The 22,294-nt window shown below is 41.7% G+C and overlaps 2 protein-coding genes across 2 annotated transcripts; both read right to left on the bottom strand.

Moving 5' to 3' along the window:
• Positions 1–2,920: 2,920 nt before the first annotated feature.
• Positions 2,921–10,016, bottom strand: LOC110523481 (fibroblast growth factor 23). Its single transcript, XM_021602208.2, has 3 exons — positions 9,477–10,016; positions 4,606–4,709; positions 2,921–4,444 (listed from the first exon to the last, which is right to left on the bottom strand). Exons 1-3 carry the CDS (start codon positions 9,682–9,684, stop codon positions 4,085–4,087), a joined length of 672 nt encoding a protein of 223 aa, XP_021457883.2. The 5' UTR covers positions 9,685–10,016; the 3' UTR covers positions 2,921–4,084.
• Positions 10,017–10,692: 676 nt separating this feature from the next.
• LOC110523475 (fibroblast growth factor 6) lies at positions 10,693–17,200 on the bottom strand. The gene is made up of 3 exons (XM_021602195.2): positions 16,402–17,200; positions 15,771–15,874; positions 10,693–14,188 (listed from the first exon to the last, which is right to left on the bottom strand). Exons 1-3 carry the CDS (start codon positions 16,739–16,741, stop codon positions 14,012–14,014), a joined length of 621 nt encoding a protein of 206 aa, XP_021457870.1. The 5' UTR covers positions 16,742–17,200; the 3' UTR covers positions 10,693–14,011.
• Between the last annotated feature and the right edge of the window lie 5,094 nt (positions 17,201–22,294).

Raw genomic sequence — 22,294 nt, 5'->3', positions numbered from 1 at the left:
GGTTAGACAAGTTAAACACACCGGGCAGAAGGCTACAAAGGTTAGACAAGTTAAACACACCGGGCAGAAGGCTACAAAGGTTAGACAAGTTAAACACACCGGGCAGAAGGCTACAAAGGTTAGACAAGTTAAACACACCGGGCAGAAGGCTACAAAGGTTAGACAAGTTAAACACACCGGGCAGAAGGCTACAAAGGTTAGACAAGTTAAACACACCGGGCAGAAGGCTACAAAGGTTAGACAAGTTAAACACACCGGGCAGAAGGCTACAAAGGTTAGACAAGTTAAACACACCGGGCAGAAGGCTACAAAGGTTAGACAAGTTAAACACACCGGGCAGAAGGCTACAAAGGTGGAAGGGCAACTGTAGTACAGGGAAAGAGCGGACACCTCACCATTGTTCCTGTAAACAGACAAGTGACGGGTGGAGAAATGCAACCACTCACACTCACAGAAAGTCATGGCCACAGACCAACCATCCAAAGATAAAGTTTACAATGCTTTTTTAAAATTATTTTTTTGATGTAAGTGTGAACGAAATAAAAAACAAGGCAAAACAAGCTCACATTTTAGCCTCTGACAGGGCAAGATGAACAAGGCATCTGCAAGTCACATTCAATAGGAATCAATAGGCACATCATCAACCTTTGTCCCCAAAAAACCCACAAAGAAATGCTCATCCAACCCTTAAGTCACAGAGAACTTGTAAAAGAGCACTTTAAAGCAGCCTTGTTTACAGGAAAAAGCTCACTCTTGCCTAGATTCACCTTTTCCCCCGAGATTGATCAAAACTTTTTAAGAATAGATCATGTATATTATAGATAGAACAGATAAGGTAATGAGGTATCAGGGTTGGAGATAAACAAAAGGAGGATGTCAGCATATAGCGAGACTTTCTGCTCTAAGTTCGCCCTGATTATACCTTGAACGGCATCATTAGAGTGCAGTGCGACGACGAGGGGCTTGATTGCCAAAGCAAACAACAAGGGGGAGAGTGGACAACCCTGTTTGGATCCGCTGTGCAAGGGAAAATAGTCAGAGGACAAGTTGTTAGTCTGTACCGAAGCCATGGGAGAAAAATAAAGAATCTTTATTCACAGAATGAATTTGGGTCCAAAGCCAAATCTATAAAGAGCAGCTGTTAGGTAGTCCCACTCACTGGTCAAAAGCTTTTTCCGCATCGAGCGAGACCACCACCTCCGGGTCCCCCGGCGCTGGGGAGTACAGTATATTCATAAGGCGTCTAATATTGAAAAACTAATGCCTATTTCTCATGAAGTCAGTCTAGTCAGAGTGTATTACTTGGTGTAGCGAGCGTTCCATACGGATGGCTAAGAACTTGGCTAGGATTTTGTAATCACAGTTAAAAAGCGAGATTGGGCGATAGGATCCCACATTCCAGGGGTCTTTGTTTTTCTTTAATAGTAATGAAATTGAGGCCTGATAAAAAAGCTCCAAAGCTGTGACTGCCTGGACACGGTGGGGGAGTAGTCCTGGTAGATGGAGAAGCTCTGTCCTTGAAAGCTCAGAGTGGTATTGCGGGCTCGTCGGTGAATCTCCATCTTCTCATGGAAAAGGTGCACTCGAAGAATGATGTCACGGGGCCTTCCACCATCCCGGGGCTTTGGGTGCAGTGGCCTGTGGGCACGATCAATCATGGGCTTCTCATCCATGGTAAGAACATCCTTCAGCAACCCAGAAACAAAAACCGTGACGCGAGGCATTTCTGCTGACTCTGGGACCGATACCAGTCTCAGGTTATTGCGGCAAGAGAATCCCTCTAAACTCACACAACTCTCCTGTACCTTTTTCAGATTCACAGCCAGGTGTTTCACGTCAGCCTCCAGGGGGAGGTAGTTAGGTCAGAGACACTGGTAGAGGAGGTCTCCAGTCCTGCAATCGTCGTAGTGTGCAACTCTGTTGTTGTTTTTAATGATGTGATTGCCGGCACTGTCTCGTTCCGCAGGATGGTTAGATCTGCTTTTAAAGTATCAGAAACATCCTGTATTCAGGCCTCAATCATAGCAACTACCTCTGTTTTCATTTCAACTATCTCAGAGCGTAGTAGTTTGATGGCCTCGAGAATGTTCATTTCAAAATAGAAAGCCGATTCTAGATTTGATTTTGGATCGGAGATGTTTGATATGAGTCTGGAAGGAGAGTTTACAGTCTAGCCAGACACCTAGGTATTTGTAGTTGTCCACATATTCTAGGTCAGAACCGTCCAGAGTAGTGATGCTAGTCGGGCGGGCGGGGGCGGGCAGCGAACGGTTGAAAAGCATGCATTTGGTTTTGCTAGTGTTTAAGAGCAGTTGGAGGCCACGGAAGGAGTGTTGTATGGTATTGAAGCTTGTTTGGAGGTTAGTTAACAGTGTCCAAAGAAGGGCCAGATGTATACACTGTATTATCCTCAAAGCGGGCAAAGGAGCTGTTTAGTTTGTCTGGGAGGAAGACGTCTACGAAGCATGTGACAAATCCAATTTTATTTGAATTACAGCATTACTACAGCTGCGTTCACACAGGCAGCCCAATTCTGATATTGTAGGCCATCATTGTAAATAATAATTTGGTGTTAACTGACTTGCCTAGTTAAATAAAGGCTAAATTTAAAAAAACATTTTTTTCCCCCACTAATTGTTTTTTTGACTAATCACATCAGATCTTTTTCAGAGCCAATTAGTGAAAAACATAACAGAATTGGGCTACCTATCTAAAAGCAGGCTACTAATGTAGTGTTACGGAGAGCTGCATTGAAAACAGTGTGAACAAGGTGTATTCCTGGGCCTAGAGTGTGAAAAGGACGTCATGTTTTTATTCTAAAATGCTGAAGGAAATGAACTTTATTGATATATTTATCAAACATTCAAGGGTATTAACCTAATAAAATGAACATTATTTCAAATGATATGTACAGTAATGATTACGGTCAGAATCTTATATTTTATTAATGTTTCAATATATTTTAAGACAATAAGCATCCATACAAAACAAACATTATAAATAACAATATGTGAATACATTTGAATAAATAAACATTAATATTGTTATGGCTCATTGCTTTTTCCTAATGGTGTCCAGCACCAGCTACAATTTGTTCTGGGTGTTGAAGTAACATCATTCAGCCACATGTCTGTACTTGATACATGTACAGTATATTTAAACATAGTTAACATACACAACCTTTATATTGACGAAATATAGTCATTCCATATCTATTGAAAAACGGCCTGCAATTAATAGAAGTTACAATGCAATCTTGTACAAAATAATAATTAAGACAGCAATTTTGGTCCATTTTGACATAGTTGCATGAGATTTTCCTATGTCGGCCTAAAATATTGCAACATCATCAGGCTCAATGCCAAACCAGTTTAAAATTTAACTTTGTGAAAGGACATCGACACTTTCATCCCTGTCATACCATTAGAGAGAAGAATTACCTTGAATGTTGCCAAACTGGCCGGCTCCTCATGAACTGCTACTCAAACATGTATTTCTGTATTAATTAAAATAAGATACTTTGGAATGTAGATAAGGAAATGATGGGTGACCTGCCTGAATTGTTTATAGGCCGTAACAAAAACAAGAAGGGCCTGCACATTTTCAGGATCGGCCTGAATCTTCATGATTTCAAATCGGACTTTCATCCCTGACTCAATAGAAAACACAACTGTTTGAAACGTTCAACGTACTCCCACCGTCCGCAATGTAAATATTTAAAAGTGCATCATGCCCTTGCATAACCAAAATGTTGGTATCTCACTGTGCTATACACACGGTCTCATCCACCTATCCTCATCAACTCATTCCTGACTTTAGCAAGAACTACCTCGACATATACTGTAAGACTCTTTCTAGTGATGGGCACAGATCATCTTTCTAATTCACCTCCTTGTTTCAATCTAACATGCTCTTACTCAAATTGTCTTGTGACCACTCCATCCAGACAATTCCAAATCACAAACTCACTAGGACTGAGGCACTGGTGCATGGAGATATCTCCCTTAATGTTATCTCGCAAAAGGTTGCTTCAAACTCAAAGCCCATTTCTCTGGCCTGCCTAGTCAAGTTCTTGGTCAGTACTTCACTCTTTCGCTGTCTTTTCCACAGCAGTTTTGATAGGACTGCCTGGGCTATTGGAATGCAACACCCGCAAAGGGTCGTCACAAGAAGTGATGGTCTCCTTGGAAACAGCACCAGTTCGTTCTTGGTCCTGTTGCATATCCTGATCAGACATGATGGGCTCTGCTTCTGGGTTCTCTGCGTTGACCTGTTGGCTCCTCTTCTTTCTGTAAACCAGGTGTCTCTTTAGCAAGTTATGCCTTTTAACATGGATCTTAGCCCCTTCCAGGTGGAGCAACAGTCCGTTGCTAGATGAATAGAACAGGTCAACATGGTTCTCCATCTGCAGCTGCTGGAATAGGCACTCTTTCCTGCTGTCCATCTGGTGGGGAGTGACAACAGAAACAACTTGAATTTGACATGAATAGGTCATATTAAATCTACAAAGTCATATGTTACAATGAATGTGAAGTGATTTGGGAGAGCAGATTTGACTGTTCCCAGAGTGGCCATCCATGGGTGACCTTGCCATGCAATACTTACAGAACTGAACAACTTTCCCTCGATGTCCACACATAAGAAGTGTTTACTTTTAAAGTCCAATATTGGCACACAGTCCCTTGTTTCTGTTCTTATTGGGAGGACAACTACGGGAAAATAAAAACAAAACAAATTTCACACTAAGTATGGAGACAGACAATTTATTCCTTTAGGCAAATTATTTAACAATCCTACAAAATAAGGCACTTTGTTGAATTAGTTAATTTGGACATGGTCAGGACACTTGGGCTCTATTTACAGCTGGCATTAAGTGTCAAATGCATGTGTTTTTGCAATTTCTTCATGTAAAAAAACTGGCGCACTGGCATTTTCCAGCCCTAACGCCAACCTGTCTAACAACAGCTCGCTTGTGCTGAGTGGAAGGGGTGGTAATAGTTGAGGTGTGTCCTTAAAAACCAAGTGCAAAACTGACCATTTCATGCAGCGCTAATGGGAGGTTAAGACCCACATAAGCTAGTTAACGATAGCGCAGTTGATATTGGAATGGATTTTGAGAGCTGAAGCGCAGCCTATCCAGCCTCACAGTGCCCATGGAAGATTGTGCATTTTGTGCTGGTGAATGCCCTATTTAGAAACTTAAAACATTATTGGTTTCTGGCTGGGCCAGTCAAGGACATTGAGACTTGTCCTGAAGCCACTCCTGCATTGTTTTGGTTGTGTGCTTAGGGTCATTGTCCTGTTGGAAGGTGAACCGCCGCCCGAGTCAGAGGTCCTGAGCGCTCTGGAGCAGGGTTTCGTCAAGGATCTCGCTGTACTTCGTTCCGTTCATCTTTCCCTCGATCCCGACTAGTCTCCCAGTCCCTGAAAAACATCCCCACAGCATGATGCTGCTACCAGCATGCTTCACCGTGGGGATGGTGCCAGATTTCCTCCAGACATGATGCTTGGGGCGGCAGAGTAGCCTAGTGGTTAGAGCGTTGGACTAGTAACCGGAAGGTTGCGAGTTCAAACCCCCAAGCTGACAAGGTACAAATCTGTCGTTCTGCCCCTGAACAGGCAGTTAACCCACTGTTCCCAGGCCGTCATTGATAATAAGAATTTGTTCTTAACTGACTTGCCTGGTTAAATAAAGGTAAAATTAAAATTAAATTCAGGCCAAAGAGTTCAATCTTGGTTTCATCAGACCAGAGAATCTTGTTTCTCATAGTCCGAGAGACCTTTAGGGGCCTTTTGGGAAACTCCAAGCGTGCGGCCATGCGTCTTTTACTGAGGAGTGGCTTCCATCTGGCCACTCTACCACAAAGTGCTGCAGAGATGGCTGTCCTTCTGGAAGGTTCTCCCATCTCCACAGAGGAACTCTGGAGCTCTGTCAGAGTGACCATCGGGTTTTTGGTCACCTCCCTGACCAAGGCCCTTCTCCCCCGATTGCTCAGTTTAGCCGGTCGGCCTCTCTAGGAAGAGTCTTGGTGGTTCCAAACTTCTTCCATTTAAGAATGATGGAGGCCACTGTGTTCTTGGGGACCATCAATGCTGCAGACATGTTTTGGTACCCTCCCCAGATATGTGCCTCGACACAATCCTGTCTCGGGGCTCTACGGACAATTCCTTCGACCTCATGGCTTGGTTTTTGCTCTGACACGCACTGTCAACTGTGAGACCCTACATAGACAGGCGTGTGCCTTTCAAAATCATGTCCAATCAATTTAAATTTACCACAGGTGGACTCCAATCAAGTTGTAGAAACATGTCAAGGATGATGGAAACAGGACGCACCTGAGCTCAATTGAGTGTCATAGGTATTCAGCTATGTAAATAAGGTATTTCTGGGTTTTTTTTTTTATACATTTGCAAAAATGTCTAAAAACCTGTTTTCACTTCGTCATTATTGGGTATTGTGTGTAGATTGATTAAATAATTTGTTTTCCTCATCAGTTTTAGAATAAGGCGGTAACGTAACAAAATGTGGGAAAAGTCAAGGGATCTGAATACCTTCCGAATGCACTGTATATATATAAATAATGTAATGAAATTAGATGTATACACTTTTTTTACATATATAAACCAGTATGGGAGCCTAAAGATAAATAATCCACTTGGTCAGAGAGAACATTTTTAATTAGTTAAGTAGTAACATTTCAAGTGAATATGTTTGGGGCAATCAATGCATGTCAAAATCATCTATTAAAAACTAAGTGAGACTAGGCATTGGTCTGAAGCCGAAAAACAAAGGAAATTCACATGAGCACCACAATGCCTATTTCACCCATGCTCTACCAAGGTTTTCCAGCACACAGCTTTGACCTACTACAGTAGCTATGTTGTTATTGTACTTCAAACTATGTGTAGGCAGGCTGCTTAGGATTCAAACCTTCTCAAACAGCCTAATTCAGGCTCTTAGAGGAGGTGCTTCCACAATAATGTGATTTGTACCGCATAGAAGATAAAGCATTGGATTATTCACACACCACAGTAAGACATTATCCCATTATGCTACTTTTTCAAGCTAAATGAAAGCTAACTTTGCTTTTATATGTACCAGACCATCAGGCTTGTTTAAGCGGTTTTGTCTTGTAGTAATGTGGGTCATGCCTGTATTTCCTTAAACCTTTATTTTAGCAATACATGTCATTTAACATTTTTTATCATAATAGCATCCTTTTTTGGTCAGTAGGTGCCTGTGTGTTAGACACAGTAGCTCAGATAGATATAGCCTGCCTGCATTCCTGATTTCTGTAACTATTAGCTCACCTGTGTAATATTGAATTAAGCTCAGAACCACTTGTGTTTCAAACATGGTCCTGTTTTATCAAATCGCTGTGCTGATCAATATACAGTTCATTACTTCTGTTAAAATAATGTGTAGCTTAAAGTTAGGTTTGTACTTGTTTTTCTTTTTTTGCGATAAAGATTGTGATGCAACAATAGTTCACATTTGCCCCGGTCCAACTGTAAGTGTTGTTATTGTGAAGTGGAAACGTCTAGGAGCAACAACGTCTCAGCCACGAAGTGGTAGACCACACAAGCTCACAGAAAGGGACTGCCAAATGCTGAAGGTTGCAACACTCACTACCGAGTTCCAAACTGCCTCTGGAAGCAAAATCAGCACATCACTTATTTTTATAAGAAACATTAATGTGTTGAAAATCCCAAGTTGTTTGCATAGTCAACTTACACACACACACTTAACCCACCAGACATTCCACCAGGCGTCTTTTCACAGTCCCCAAATTCAGAACAAATTCAAGAAAGCGTGCAGTATTATATAGAGCCCTTATTGCATGGAACTTCCTTCCATCTCATATTGATCAAATAAACAGCAAACCTGGTTTAAAAAAACAGATAAAGCAACACCTCGCGGCACAACGCCTCTCCCCTATTTGACCTAGATAGTTTGTGTATACATTGATATGTAGGCTATGTGTACTTTTTTTTAAATGTATGTAGTTCTGTCCTTGAGCTGTTCTTGTCTATTGATGTTCTGTATTATGTCGTTCTATATTATGTTTCATGTTTTGTGTGGACCCCAGGAAGAGTAGCTGCTGCTTTTGCAACAGCTAATGGAGATCCTAATAAAATACCCCCCAAAAATTTTTTCGTTGGGAGCTTCATGAAATGGGTTTCCACAGCAGAGTAGCCGCACGCACACAAGCCTATGATCACCATGCATAATGCCAAGCATTGGCTGGAGTGGTGTAAAGCTCGCCGCCATTGGACACGGGAGCAGTGGAAACGTGTTCTCTGGAGTGATGAATCCCGCTTCACCATCTGGCAGTCCGACAGACGGATCTTGGTTTTTTGGATGCCAGGAGAACGCTACCTGCCTCCAATGCATAGTGCCAACTGTACAATTTGGTGGAGGAGGAATAATGGTCTGGGGCTGTTTTTCATTGTTCGGGCTAGGCCCCTTAGTTCCAGTGTAGAGACATCTTAACGCTACAGCATACAATGACATTCTAGACGATTCTGTGCTTCCAACTTTGTGGCAACAGTTTGGACAATGCCCCCGTACACAAAGTGAGGTCCATATGCGGCAGGTGGTTAGTGATTAGAGTGTTGGACTAGTGGTCAAATCCCCGAGCTGACAGGGTACAAATCTGTCATTCTGCCCCTGAACAGGCAGTTAACCCACTGTTCCTAGGCAATCATTGAAAACAAGAATTTGTTCTTAACTGACTTGCCTAGTTAAATAAAGGTAAACAAATACAGAGATGGTTTGTTGAGATCAGTGTGGATGAACTTGACTGGCCTGCATAAAGCCCTGATCTCAACCCCCTCGAGCATCTTTGGGATGAATTGGAACACTGACTGCGAGCCAGGCCTAATAGCCGAACATCAGTGCTTGCAGCTGAATGGAAGTAAGTCCCAGCAGCAATGTTCCAACATCTAGTGGAAAGCCTTGGAGGCAGAAGAATGGAGGCTGTTATAGCAGCAAAGGTGGGAAAACTCCATATTACACCTGATTCTGCTATTCATGGTCTTGATGAACCGCTGAGTAGAACAGACAAGCCTGCATAACGCTGTGGATCGTCAACAGCAATTTTGATAACTCCTGATACAAACGCTGCAAACAGAATGACAAACTACTGAGAAACGGAAACAACTGTAAAATACATTCAATAGACAAGTACAAAAAAACAAGAAAAATTATGGACATATTTACAAATCTGCACTGGGACAGGTTCTGTAAATCCTTGACCACAAAACTTCAGCTCAGATGTCCTAAGCAATGCCTACACAGCTGTTCAACTCCAGAAAAAGAACATGTCCTCGTTTATAAGTTGGCAGTGTAAATTGAACACTCGCTTTTAGTTTGTGTGTAAAATAAAAACGAGTGAAAACTTACATTTCATAACTAGATAACTTTAAAATAAAGCATAGTGTGAAAATGGTTTATTACAGAAAACTAAACTTACCCAGAGAGTTTATGGCGATGGCTTTATTTACATGTCCATTCAAATTCACCTTCAATAAATCATCTCCTAAATCGACAGACTCTGAGCGCTTGCTCGTTCCTTTAATTGTTTTGCACGGCTGCGATGGGTCTAGGTGCACAGGGAAACAATTTACCGGCTTTGATTGGTGTAGAGCAGCCAGCCAAATCGCGAAGAAAGCCGGGTGCATGTTGGGGAAATGTGCGGGTTCACACGCTAATCCGCGAGGTGCTCTAGCTGCAGTGTTGACAACAATTGACGGGAAAAGAGGTCAAAAGTTATATTTGAAGATTGACAGCTCTGTGACTGGCCCAATCCAGTCGATGTTTTTTTGTCTGACCGGAGGTTACTTTGAGTTTAAAAAACTCATTATATAACACGGCTAACAGTACACTATGCTCGCTTCTACCTAGAAAAAAACGTGTTAAAAACTCCCAAGGTCAACAGAATGATGTAGTTTATATGTGCGGGAAATTATGTATGGAATCGTTTAAATCCTACATTAGTAGGGAACTTCACCACCCTCACCTCAAAGGTAATTGGCCCATGTGCCATTCCTGCTCTCTGCTTGAGCAATCGCCTTTACAGGGGTCTGCATTTCTATTGGTTGGTACAGTTTATTTGCATTTTACCTGCATGTAGAGGTTGCCTACCTGAGGGTCTGGGCTCTCTTGTTTATTCCCCCTAGCCTCTTCTCTTCTTTATAAATACTGGACATTTTAAATCTCTCTCGTGCTTGCTCACACACACACACACACACACACACACACACACACACACACACACACACACACACACACACACACACACACACACACACACACACACACACACTTCTGTCCAGTTTTTGTCCCTTGGTTTATCCCTGAACACATCTGGAGTGTAGGGGACCAAATGGAACCATATTCTTCCCAAAACGTGGATATATTTATTTTTGCCAGAGGGGGGAGCCCCAGCTGCACACACACATCATAGTAATATGAGTGTGCTTAAAAAGTGCAGTATAATCCTTCAAAGAGTTCAGTTTACTTATCAATTGCCACAAAGAAACACTCGCTGGTTTATTTTATTTTGAATAGTGTATAATACACTTCTGAATCTAAAATACTCAGGGTGGCCTTGACAAAATCAATACATAGGAGGTTCTATCATATAAATCCAGTTCACAATTGACATGAACCATAGGCATAACAACAACCCATATAAAACATGTTTTATTATTATTGCAGGAACACAGTTGACTGTTGTGCACAGCACATACGTACAAAAATAAAAGGAAAACCATTTTTTATATATTAGTATTCTTACTCGTCAACGTATTTTTCCCCCCCAGAAACAAATGATTGGAGAAGTCTGTTTTTCAAACTAATTTACAATCATTGCAATAAATCGGAACTAAGGCAGAAGGTAAGGTATATGTTAAAAAAGACGAGGGGGATTTAGAGGATGCACACTCCCCTCAGTACAGGAATATAAAACTGAGTGAGAACACAAACTAAGGCTGCAGACACACAGGGCACACACAGACTCGCTACCGCCACCTTTGCACACGTTGGAGAGCCCACAATGGATTGCATTGTAAGCTACTGTAGGCTTGAACACCATTTGCGTATCTAACACTCTTTGAGCAGCTTTAATGCATTTAGTACAAAGACTTGTGTGAAGGTCTAACAGGTGTACACTAAACTAGGTGCTCTTTATGACATAAGAAACCATTTTGACTGAGGCACAATTCTCACACTTCCAAATATCTCTATTTCAGTTCATGTATTTGCTTGTTAATAATAACAATAATAATAGATTTATTTTATATAGCGCTTTTCATACAAAATCTCAAGGTTGTCCAGATAGTGTCCTGTTGTCCATATGGACCGGCCCAAAAAATATGAATGATAAATACAATAGGATGTTGTTGCACCACCCAGATTAAATGAAACCATGAATCCTGCTACGTCATCCCAGAAAGACACATGCAAAACGGTAGAAAAGCTAGTTTTCATTCATCCCACAATCCTGAATAGATCATTCTCAAGACATTTTTCCGTTACATTGTGACAATATAGGTAGGCTTGATCTGGTACTATCTGTAGAGATAACTCTACTTGGAAGACTGAACAAAACTTCATATTCATTGTCTGCCATCCTCTTTGTTTGCCATCCTCCTTGTATACCATCTTCCTTGGAAGTAGTGCTTTGCTAGCACTGCACAGCAGGACAATTCCATCTTATTCCTGACTCAAGGTAAATTGATCTGATAACACCTGCTTTCCCTTTTGCTGTGGCAGATACAGAGTATGATGGGTGTACACATGGATGCTTTCTGTGTTCCATCTCAACTAGACACTGCATCACGCCTGCAGCCTGTCTCTTCCTACTACAAGTACTTGGGGGGGGGGAAGGTAAGTACCAGCTCAAATCCATTTGACAGTTGGCTACCGATGAATGCTGTGTTGGAATAAGAACTGAACAGGTGTAAATGTAAAAGAGGTAAACGATGACAACATCTTATGGATTTTACTCTGACGCACCAAACATACCTATTGCACTGTAATAACCAAAGATAAACCATCTTTAAATCAGATTATGCCACTCCATTCCCGATAAGTCCATGCTCATAGCCCACCAGTCAAAGAGAGGTACAGAATCATCAAACCACTTACACCTAAAAATCACTGTATGTCATTCATGCAAGGTTTTCTTCGAGCTACATATCAACCATGAATAAATAAAGGAATAACAGAGCGAATGTAGGTCAAAGGGGAAAAGAGATCCGGGTCAACCTGAACATCACGTGCCTAGACACAGTGAAATAAGTCTATGACTCTGACCTTGGACTAAAATGGCTCCGGATGGGAGAGGAAGGATACTTCTGGAATCTCATGGCCATTGTTGAACAAAGGCTTTTACAGCGTCAACTGGACAAGGGGGGTCTGCTCGGGTATTTGGGGAGTAGCTTGTCCAAAATGATCTGCATCCTTAGCAGGTTAAAAGAACAATGGGTACCACATGCACAGTCCCATATAAGTACTCTTCTTCATGTCAGTACAGCACTGTATGGGTTTATCGCTCCACTATGGAAACGTACAGTATTCGAGGAGGAGAGCAAGCAAGCATTGACTTCAATTCACAAAGCCCAAACATCACTACTGTAAGCCTCTGGGGAAATGCTTTGAGACATTGCTTCTGTTTTTCTTTCACACAAGACCTTACATCTTAATAACTGCTATAAGCAATGAAAGAGAGAAGCGGGTACCTATGAGTACAATCCTTATGATCTAACTATCAGATATTATATGTAAAATACAGATTGCACTAGCTACCTGAAATATTGTTAGCAAATCTCAGTTGCGTGAAATAAGCAACATCTCTCAAAAAAAAATTTCAATGTAATATTGACATTACTTCAAATGAATGTAGCTGACCCTCATTTCCAGAGTGAATGTGAAAACAAGCACCATTTCTGCAGCTCAACATTTACTGCAGAAATGGAGATACTGTAAGTGCAACAACAGACATCGAACCAGCCCACAAGTTAAGGTTTCAACCCTCATCAGTTTCAAAAGGAATCAAACTGTTTGATTTGTACAGCAGGCTCCCTTTAGTCCAAGACCAGGCACATACACACATTTCAATCTGGTCTGACCATCTAGCCGTCATACACTTAGACCATCTAGCCTCATAAAAGCCAGGATTGTCAAGCCCCCTAGGATGGTGGGTCTCCAGCTCTAGCTTGCCACATCAATGGCTATGAGCTCGGACACAGTCTCAATTAGAGTCTCAATTACTTGATTGACGTTATTCTGAAAAGAAAAGAAACTGAAGATACCTGTGGGCCTTTAGGAATCGGGCTAAAGCCCCCTGGAGTGTATGAGGTTAGTTATGACCTGCGTGTCATCCCTATTTCTGACTGAGGGGCGCATTTCTCGCATGCAAGGGAAGGGGCTCTCAAGTGGGAATCAAAGGCACACACCATCTCATCACAAAGCAAGGAAACAAACAAGTGCTCTAGTTACCCTTACTATACAATGGTATAATGTTGACACAGAGGATGGAAAATGTCTAGTCCTTGATTGATAACGACAAAAGTTCAAAGTAAACAGGCATTCTTCTCAGTAGAAATTTCATGCACACATTTTTTTCCATTCGGTGACGTGGCGCTTTGAGGTAATGAAAAGTATCCATTTCACTTCTAGAGGCTGAGCTGTCATCCACTGACAGGGCAAGGTCTCCACCAGATATGGCAAGCACCCATATCAAGTGGAGGGGACAGACGAAGCTTCTCCACCCCTAATATAATACTCATTAAAATCACAAGCAGCAAATAATGGCACATCCATAAGTTGTAAAACAAAGTAAGCTACCGAAATGTACATATAAAAGACTGAATAAATACCATCATATATAGTGGTATTTCTTTCTTTTGCAGTCCATTTGTATTGGTGTATGCGTGTATACAGTATACTGTTACCTGGAAAACAATCCACATGTGCAAATAAGTGAGTTATTGCCAGTTTTGCTCATATTCTGGGGAGGAAGTGTGTGACAGTCATGGCAGTGGTGGCCTTTTTGCCTCTCTTCAGACGGCCATGCTTGTTGAGAGCAATGTAGGAGCCTCTGTAAACGGAAGACTCATAGGCGTTGTAGTTGTTTGGCAGCATGCTCTCTCTGAACTTGCACTCATCATGGAAGACTGTCTGAAAATAGCAAAGGAGAAAAAGCCTAAGAAAATGCGTGGCCAAGTCTAGTTTCACAGCTAGCAGTTTGATATGGTTGTACAGGATGCACAGAAAAATACTTGCCATGCAATCATTTCATCCTCATCCAGGATTGGTTCACATGTAAAGTAGGGGAGCCATGCACTAATATATTGGAGCACATTTGGGGCTGATAGCAGGCCATGAACCTGCAAACCTTTGTCTCTGAAGACTAGTACATCTCTTGCTCAATCTAAAATTCATAAGAAATAAAAGTGTTTATAAAACCGTAAACGTATGTCCTTGAGGTGATATCTAACGAAAATTACATTTACCACATATTTTTTGAAAACTGGAACTCAAAACTTTAAATCAACTGAGATCATCTTGACATATCATATTCTTTCAATTTCAAAGGAAATTACAATGTGAATGTTGTTGTTTTGGAGTAATTTGTGCTATTGGGAGCATGCTAACAGAGGCCCTACCACTCCCATACTTTGTGCTTGATAAAGACAATGCTAAACTGCAGCTTACTGAACAAAAACAAATGTTGGTTTGCTTACTCCCCGGGTCTATTGACTTATTTTTGTGTTTTAATATGATGACGCCAATGTGAACCATCCCTTTAAACATCAATAACTGGGGTATTACGCACAGGTAGCACTGCTGTGACACTTATTTCTCACCCATATGGGTAATTAATTAGCATATTAACCAATGTGTTATTTGTGAAATGATCGATGTCAAAAGGTTTTTAATTGCATACACTTTGTAAGTGTATTTTGGGGGGGAGTGTTCATTCATGCGCAATTGGAGAGCTGTGGGCCTTCTTGTGCGCACCTTGCACTTTGTTCATTGCTAATCGTGTTTAATTGTGTAAACAATTGTCTAACAATATTTTTCAGAGTATTTGTTGGATAGACATTTTTGAAAATGTTCTGCAATAATACGTTGTGAAGACGGGATGTGCTGGGACTTCCAACAAGACTGCCTGATGACGTCCGTCAGAGATACCCTAATGGAATCACTTTTGAAATCATCATTCCTGACTCCTGGTTCAATGTCCATAATCAAAGGATGCACTTCGATCAGTGATAGCCATAGCCTATGAGTGTAACCTAACATGTAAATAGGCCTAATATTCATATTTAAAGGACTAATTGCATTCAGTCCCAGGTCCCGATGACAGGTTCTGGAGTATCGGGGGGCTTTCCCTCGCACGCAGGGCCGTATTACAGCGCGTGACACACTCATGCGTCTGTTAACCTCATCATTATAGCCGAAGGCAACTCGACCATTAACAGGCCCTTAGCTCATTTACTGCTTATAATTTCAAAAGAATGCATAATAAGATTGGGGGAACATATCGTTAACAATACCAAATAGCCTACCATTCCATTATCATATTTATTCTCACATAATTCACAGCACACGTTATTAAGATTGGCACACCCAATAGTTAATATGACATGCAAATAAAACCCGACCAGTCATAGCGTAATAGCAAAGACCACTATTCTCGGAGCCATTAACAAATATTGCAGGAAAATAAATGGAATAGCCAACTGTGCATACCTACCGTTCCGTATAACCTTCCTCGGCTATTCATTGCGACAAACAGCTCACTCCTTACCCCATACAAGCTAACCACTCCTCGCTCTACCGTTGAGATCTCTATTAGACCTAATTGAACAAAATACCAGATATTAGATATTGGAAAAATACATCCGATCAGATAGGTACAACATATGGTTCATAGTGGTTATAGCATATGCTGTGCGTCTGTGGGTGTAACCTTGCAGATTGCTACGCAGGATGCTGAGTCTTTGTTCTATATAAATTCCCACGTTCAATTTTCGACATATGCTCAGAAATGTATAGGTTTAGGCTATCATGTGGACTTAATAATTGCCCTTTTGAACGTACACGGTGACTGTTAGTTTCTGGGCCGCTGTAGGAGCCAGTGTAAAAATAGGTTGTTGTCTAAATACGTCCATACATTCATGTCATGTTTGAGATTAAGGAGACAGTTAGCACTGATGGATACTGTTTTTAATATATTTGTCTTTGCTCTAGAAGACATTCAATGCTCCCTTCGCGGCTGATGACATATCATGCAAAATGGGCTATAGATGCTGTTAGATCCATAATTATCGACGACGGCCCCTTTATGTGATGTATATTGCGTTACATCTGTGGAAGCAACTCACTGTACTGGTTTTCATTATGTACACCATTTATCCTCCCGTCTGGGAGGACCTGGAGGTGAAACCCGATACCCGCGTTGCAGTAGAGCCTCCTGACTCTTTTGATACCTAGCAAATAGTCACTCTCCCAGTTCAGGTCCGATTTCTCCCCCGAGATGCCCAGAATGGAGCGGGAGAATAGGGTCTCCCATCTTTTCTCCAATAACGTTGCATTTGTCCTGCTCGGAATAGGATATGATGACACAATCCCTACTATGAACCCCAAGAGAACAATCGCAGTCAACGTCCAGTGCGTGCTGGCCTCGTAGGACATACTGATGAGGAACCTTTGCGCAATGGCCATCCGGTTTACCTTCGGGGCACGTGGTCAAAATGAATGGCCCTAAAAATACCACTCTTCTTGTTTTTCTTCCTTCGGCATGCTGGCAGAGGATTATTTTTGGAAAGCTGATCAGGGGTCTGGGCATGAGACGACAGCCCCAATGCAGAGGAGTAGAAATGGGAGTGCGCGTGGCAGTGCTTGAGATGGTGGCGGTGATGATTACCATGTTTTGCAGCCCCGCGCCTCCCTCTCTCTGTGGGCAACGCAGGCCGTGGAGAACACCTCTCACCAAAACCCTGTTTCACCTTGCCAGGCTATCGCATCTCTAGATTACATCATGCTGAGTTCACTGCTGCCCCCTCGAATAATACAAGGGCGGAGGATGGGGAGAGTGAAGTTGCAAGCAAGCAAGAAAATAGGCGCTGAATTGCAGTGCCAAGTCTGTGGAGAGTTCAACCGAACACTGTCACAGCGCCCGTGAAACCGAGGAAGGGAGACGTTGGTGGCGTTAAGCAACTGCGGAACATGACGGACACTTTGGCAGCTCCCAAATTGGGTCGGTGGTCATATGTCTGACAGGCTGCTTCCTTATTTAGAAGGAAGGTGTAAAAACAGTCCACTTGTCACCGGAGAGCAATGGCACCCATGGGGGCCACTTCCTATGCTGCTGGTTCAAGAACTTTCCAAACCAATTATTCTCTTAAAACACTTGAATAGGCTTACAATTAAAGTAAGATGCATTGATGAGCACAGTGGTGCGTAATTTAGTTACCCGAAACGTCTCTCATAGACTATTCCTTCCCCTGAAATATAAATGCATATCATATTTTCTTTGTAATGATGACACCATGGAGCATATGCCTGCCTATACGTCAGTGGCGCGCTTCCACCGGTCCCCTCAATGTCATCCAGTTGGTTGGGAATTCCAATAGATGGCGCTATCTCCAAGGTTTTAACTGTGCTTCATGCGCAACCATCATTGACCATAGTTCGAAACATTTCGACAGACGACAAAGTTGTTCTCAGTGACATACAACATCTCAGACAAGCATGTTTCAATGCAGTACATTTATTTTGTATTTAAAAAAAAATCTATTTGGTGACTGCACAATACCCAAGCTGAGGGATTTATAATCAAAATAATATTATATGATTTTTATGAAGGCTGAAAACACAAAGAACAACACATTTGGAGCATCAATTAAAACTGAGGACATAATTGCAGATTCATAATCATACAGTCCTCAGCAAATAGGACCAATGTGAATAGATCCCTGATTAAGTCTTATACACCCCAGCACATTTACAAAACAGTTTTGTCAATTAACCAAAGCCATCTTAAATGTGACCCTTGGCACTTGCTATCTTGAGACCCAACTAACCTAAACACTGGGCATTTGGACACATAATTAAAGGACCACAACACTGTTGTTAAGTTATTGAAATTCAATGGTTACTTACGCTACATGACCAAAAGTATGTGGACACCTGCTTGTCTAACATCTCATTCCAAAATCATTGGCATTAATATGGAGTTGGCACCCCTTTGCTGCTATAACAGCCTCCATTCTTCTGGGAAGGCTTTCCACTAGATGTTGGAACATTGCTGCGGGGACTTGCTTCCATTCAGCCACAAGAGCATTAGTGAGGTCGGGCACTGATGTTGGGCGATTAGGCCTGCAGTCAACGTTCCAATTCATCCCAAAGGTGTTCAATGGGGTTGATGTCAGGGCTCTGTGCAGGCCAGTCAAGTTCTTCCACAACGATCTCAACAAACCATTTCTGTATGGGCCTCGCTTTGTGCACAGGGGCATTGACATGCTGAAACAGGAAAGGGACTTCCCCAAACTGTTGTATGCACAGAATTGTCTAGAATGTCATTGTATGCTGTCGCGTTAAGATTTCCCTTAACTGGAATTAAGGGGTCTAGCCCGAACTATGAAAAACAGCTCCATACCATTATTCTTCCTCCACCAAACTTTACAGTTGGCTGCATTACAGTTGGCAGGTAGCATTCTCATGGCATACGCCAAACCCAGATTTGTCCGTTGGACTGCCAGATGGTGAAGCGTAATTCAGCACTCCAGAGACTGCATTTCCACTGCTCCAGAGTCCAATGGCAGTGAGCTTTACACCACTCCAATGGACGCATTGCGCACGGTGATCTTAGGCTTGTGTGCGGCTGCTCAGCCATGGAAACCCATTTCATGAATCTCCCGATGAACAGTTATTGTGTTGACGTTGCTTCCAGAGGCAGTTTGGAACTCGGTAATGAGTGTTGCAACTGAGGACAGATGATTTTTATGCGCTATGTTCTTCAGCACCCGGTGGCAACTTTCTGTGAGCATGTGTGGCCTACCAATTCGCAGCTGAGCTGTTGTTGCTCCGAGACATTTCCACTTCACAAAAACAGCACTTACAGTTTACCGGGGCACCTCTAGCAGCGCCGAAATTTGACAAACTGACTTGTTGAAAAGGTGGCATCCTATGACGGTGCCACATTGAAAGTCACTGAGCTCTTTAGTAAGGCCATTCTACTGCCAATGTTTGTATGGAGACTGAAATGCTGTGTGCTCGATTTTATACACCTGTCAGCAACGAGTGTGGCTGAAATAGCAGAATCCACTAATTTGAAGGGGTGTCCGCATACTTTTGTATATATAGTGTATGTCTAACAAATATCAACAAAACGAAATATAGGGGAAACTCAACACAGAGAAACAATACAGTGGTTATAAATTATCCTGATGCAACAGTATCGACTACTTCCTGTTTACTAATAAATAAGGATACAATAGGTTGTTTACCATACTCTGCAAAGGTATTAGTCATCACGAAGACATGCACATCCAGCAAAGTTGCTCCTTTAAAACCATAACTCATAGAGGAAATAGTCAGGATGAAACCAACAACTTAAAAGCGAAACAAAACCATGTGTTTAAATATTAATGTACTATTCTGCAAGGTAAACCAGGAAATCATCAACTTTGTGAGTTGAGTTGGATTCCTGACAACTTACAGTGCCGCAATGAAATAATGATACGCAGTATAACTTTGCCATCCTACAGGGACACATTGACAGCAGTCGAGATCAATAAGCTATCTGAGTGTAAGCAACACACGATGAACGAGTGGGATGGAAGAAAATTCAAATAAATTATAGCGCTGAAGTCAAGATGTCTCTTACCACATCTACACAAAAAATAACAATTTATAATTGTTTTTCACAGAAATAGCTTTTGCCCTTTACACTTTTGACAGATGCAACAAAAAATAATGCTAAATACTTTAATATGTGCTTATGATTTTTAAAAGAACAATAAATAAATAGTTATGTCCAAAAAATAAAAACATTTCTAGAGGCACTTGCAAAACGTTGCTATATTCCCAAGGGGCACGGCAGTATGTCCATATGCTCTACAGTACGTCAGATTAGTATTTACTTGTCTGTGTGCTGGGGGAATTTTCTCAAAGTCAACTGTTATTTTCAAAAAGTTACCATGTCTGTTTAGTAATTGGTTTTCAACGATGAGTGACGTGGTATTATCTTTCACTAACTGCCAATGAAATATTACAAAAAACAAGTTCATTTTGACCCCATTCTCAAAATGAGAGTATATATCCAATAGGGCCAACTGTATTTAGCCAATCTCATCATTGCATAAATGAGCTATTACATTATGTTTGGTTATTAATACAGCCATATTTCTGATTGAAAGTCAGAAAATGTAGGCAAATCATACACAGAATGCATATAACATAACATATTGATTGTAACACAAGCGCTTTACTAACAAAACTCCAAGTTTGAAGAATAACTGAAGGCCACAATATATTTTGATTGCTGTGTGTGTATTAGGTACACCACCCTGTTCATGAAAATGGTTCGCTCCTACAGACAGTGAGTCACCTGGCCGTGGCTTGCTATATAAAGCAGGCAGACAGGCATCGAGGCACTCAGTTACTGTTCGATTGAACGGTCAAATTGGCAAAACGAGTGACATAAGCGACTTTGAGCGTGGTGTGATCGTCGGTGCCAGGCGCCCCGGTTCCAGTATCTCAGAAACGGCCGGCCAGTGTCTAGGGTTTACCGAGAATGGTGCGACAAACAAAAAACATCCAGTTAGCAGCAGTCATATGGGTGAAAACAGCTTGTTGATGAAAGGTCGAAGGAGAATGACAAGAATCGTGCAAGCTAACAGGTGGGTCACAAACAGGAAAATAACGGTACAACTTGTCAGTCCTTGTCACGGATGGGCTATTGCAGCAGACCACCACACCAGATTTCACTCCTATCAGCTAAAAACATGAAGAAGCGTCTCCAGTGGGCACGCAATCACCAACACTGGACAATTGAGGAGTGGAGAAACAGCCTGATCTGACAAATCACAGTTCCTGTTGTGTCCGGATTTGACGTAAACAGTATGAGTCCATGGCCCAATCCTGCTTGGTGTCAACGGTAACAGTTGAGCGAATTTTCCATCCCCCTGAAGAATTCAGGCTGTTCTAGAGGCAAAGGGGTGTCCGACCCAGTACTAAATGGTTGTACCTAATAAACTGGCCACAGTGTACAGCAGCAGATGAGATACAGAAAGTCTGTAGCTTATAGCTATTATTTGTGTGCAGTATTCTGTTAGGTGACTGGAACTCCAGGAGAGACTGCATCCAAAGTCATGTCATGTTGCCCTGCTCTCTCCACTGCACTATGAAATTCACACACAAGTTTGTTTTACTATCCTTGTGGGGACCAAACAATTGAGTCCCTAAACCTCAACATTAACTCTAAACCTAACCCTTACTCCAAACCCTAATTCTGACCCTAACCTCTAAATCAGCCTTTTTCCTTGTGGGGACCTGTGGAATGTTGCCACTTGTTCGAATTTTCCTTGTTTTACTATCCTTGTGAGGACTTCTGGTCCCCACAAGGATAGTAAAATAAACAACAACAAAAAACACACACACACCTTTTCACAGACCCATGTTGACCTTCAAAAGAGATGTACAATACACAGAGAAAAGCATAAAAAATATGACAGAACACAAAAAACTGTCATCTTGCATACCAAAACTATTTTCAGTAACCCAGTTCACCGTAACGTTGCAGTGTTGCTAGCATGACTTTTTGGTATTTTGCTCATGGGAATATTAATTGAGTTTCCAAAAAGAAGTGCACCTGAATTTTTTACAGCATTGGTTAATTCACCTCATTTACTTTCCTAGTGTCATTTCAGATTGATCGTGATAATGGCAGTAGAAATGATGTAATAAATAGCACAATATGGCACTGTCTGAAACTTCTAGAAAAGAGGTGACTATCCTGAGATGACAGACTTCAAACAAAAATGCAACGATGCCATTGAGCCACTTCATTCTAACAACACCACAGTTACACAGATGACCTCACCCAAACAGGTTGCATAAGAAATTCCCATAGGAATATAAATATATGAATTCATATACAAAATATATACAGTAAACCTGTTTATTACCAAAAACCATCCAAAACTAGGGGCCAGTTACCCTAGGGGCCAGTTACCCCAGTTATTCCCAATTTTTCTATTTGCAATTTCTTGA

This window comes from Oncorhynchus mykiss, chromosome 1, assembly GCF_013265735.2.
Source record: "Oncorhynchus mykiss isolate Arlee chromosome 1, USDA_OmykA_1.1, whole genome shotgun sequence".
NCBI classification, from domain to species: domain Eukaryota; kingdom Metazoa; phylum Chordata; class Actinopteri; order Salmoniformes; family Salmonidae; genus Oncorhynchus; species Oncorhynchus mykiss.
Note: the sequence above shows the minus strand (reverse complement) of the source record. Positions and strands in the feature narration are given on the sequence as shown.

What these genes read in the sequence shown, in the direction of transcription:
- LOC110523481 (XM_021602208.2), bottom strand. Translation starts at nt 9,684, where the DNA reads ATGCACCCGGCTTTCTTCGCGATTTGGCTGGCTGCTCTACACCAATCA. An exon ending in CATCGCCATAAACTCTCTGG is followed by an intron (nt 4,710 to 9,476) that starts GTAAGTTTAGTT and finishes ATTTTCCCGTAG; the next exon opens with TTGTCCTCCCAATAAGAACA. An exon ending in AGGGAAAGTTGTTCAGTTCT is followed by an intron (nt 4,445 to 4,605) that starts GTAAGTATTGCA and finishes ACTCCCCACCAG; the next exon opens with ATGGACAGCAGGAAAGAGTG.
- LOC110523475 (XM_021602195.2), bottom strand. Translation starts at nt 16,741, where the DNA reads ATGGCCATTGCGCAAAGGTTCCTCATCAGTATGTCCTACGAGGCCAGC. An exon ending in ACATAATGAAAACCAGTACA is followed by an intron (nt 15,875 to 16,401) that starts GTGAGTTGCTTC and finishes TTGTTCAATTAG; the next exon opens with GTCTAATAGAGATCTCAACG. An exon ending in GAGGAAGGTTATACGGAACG is followed by an intron (nt 14,189 to 15,770) that starts GTAGGTATGCAC and finishes TGCTATTTTCAG; the next exon opens with ACAGTCTTCCATGATGAGTG.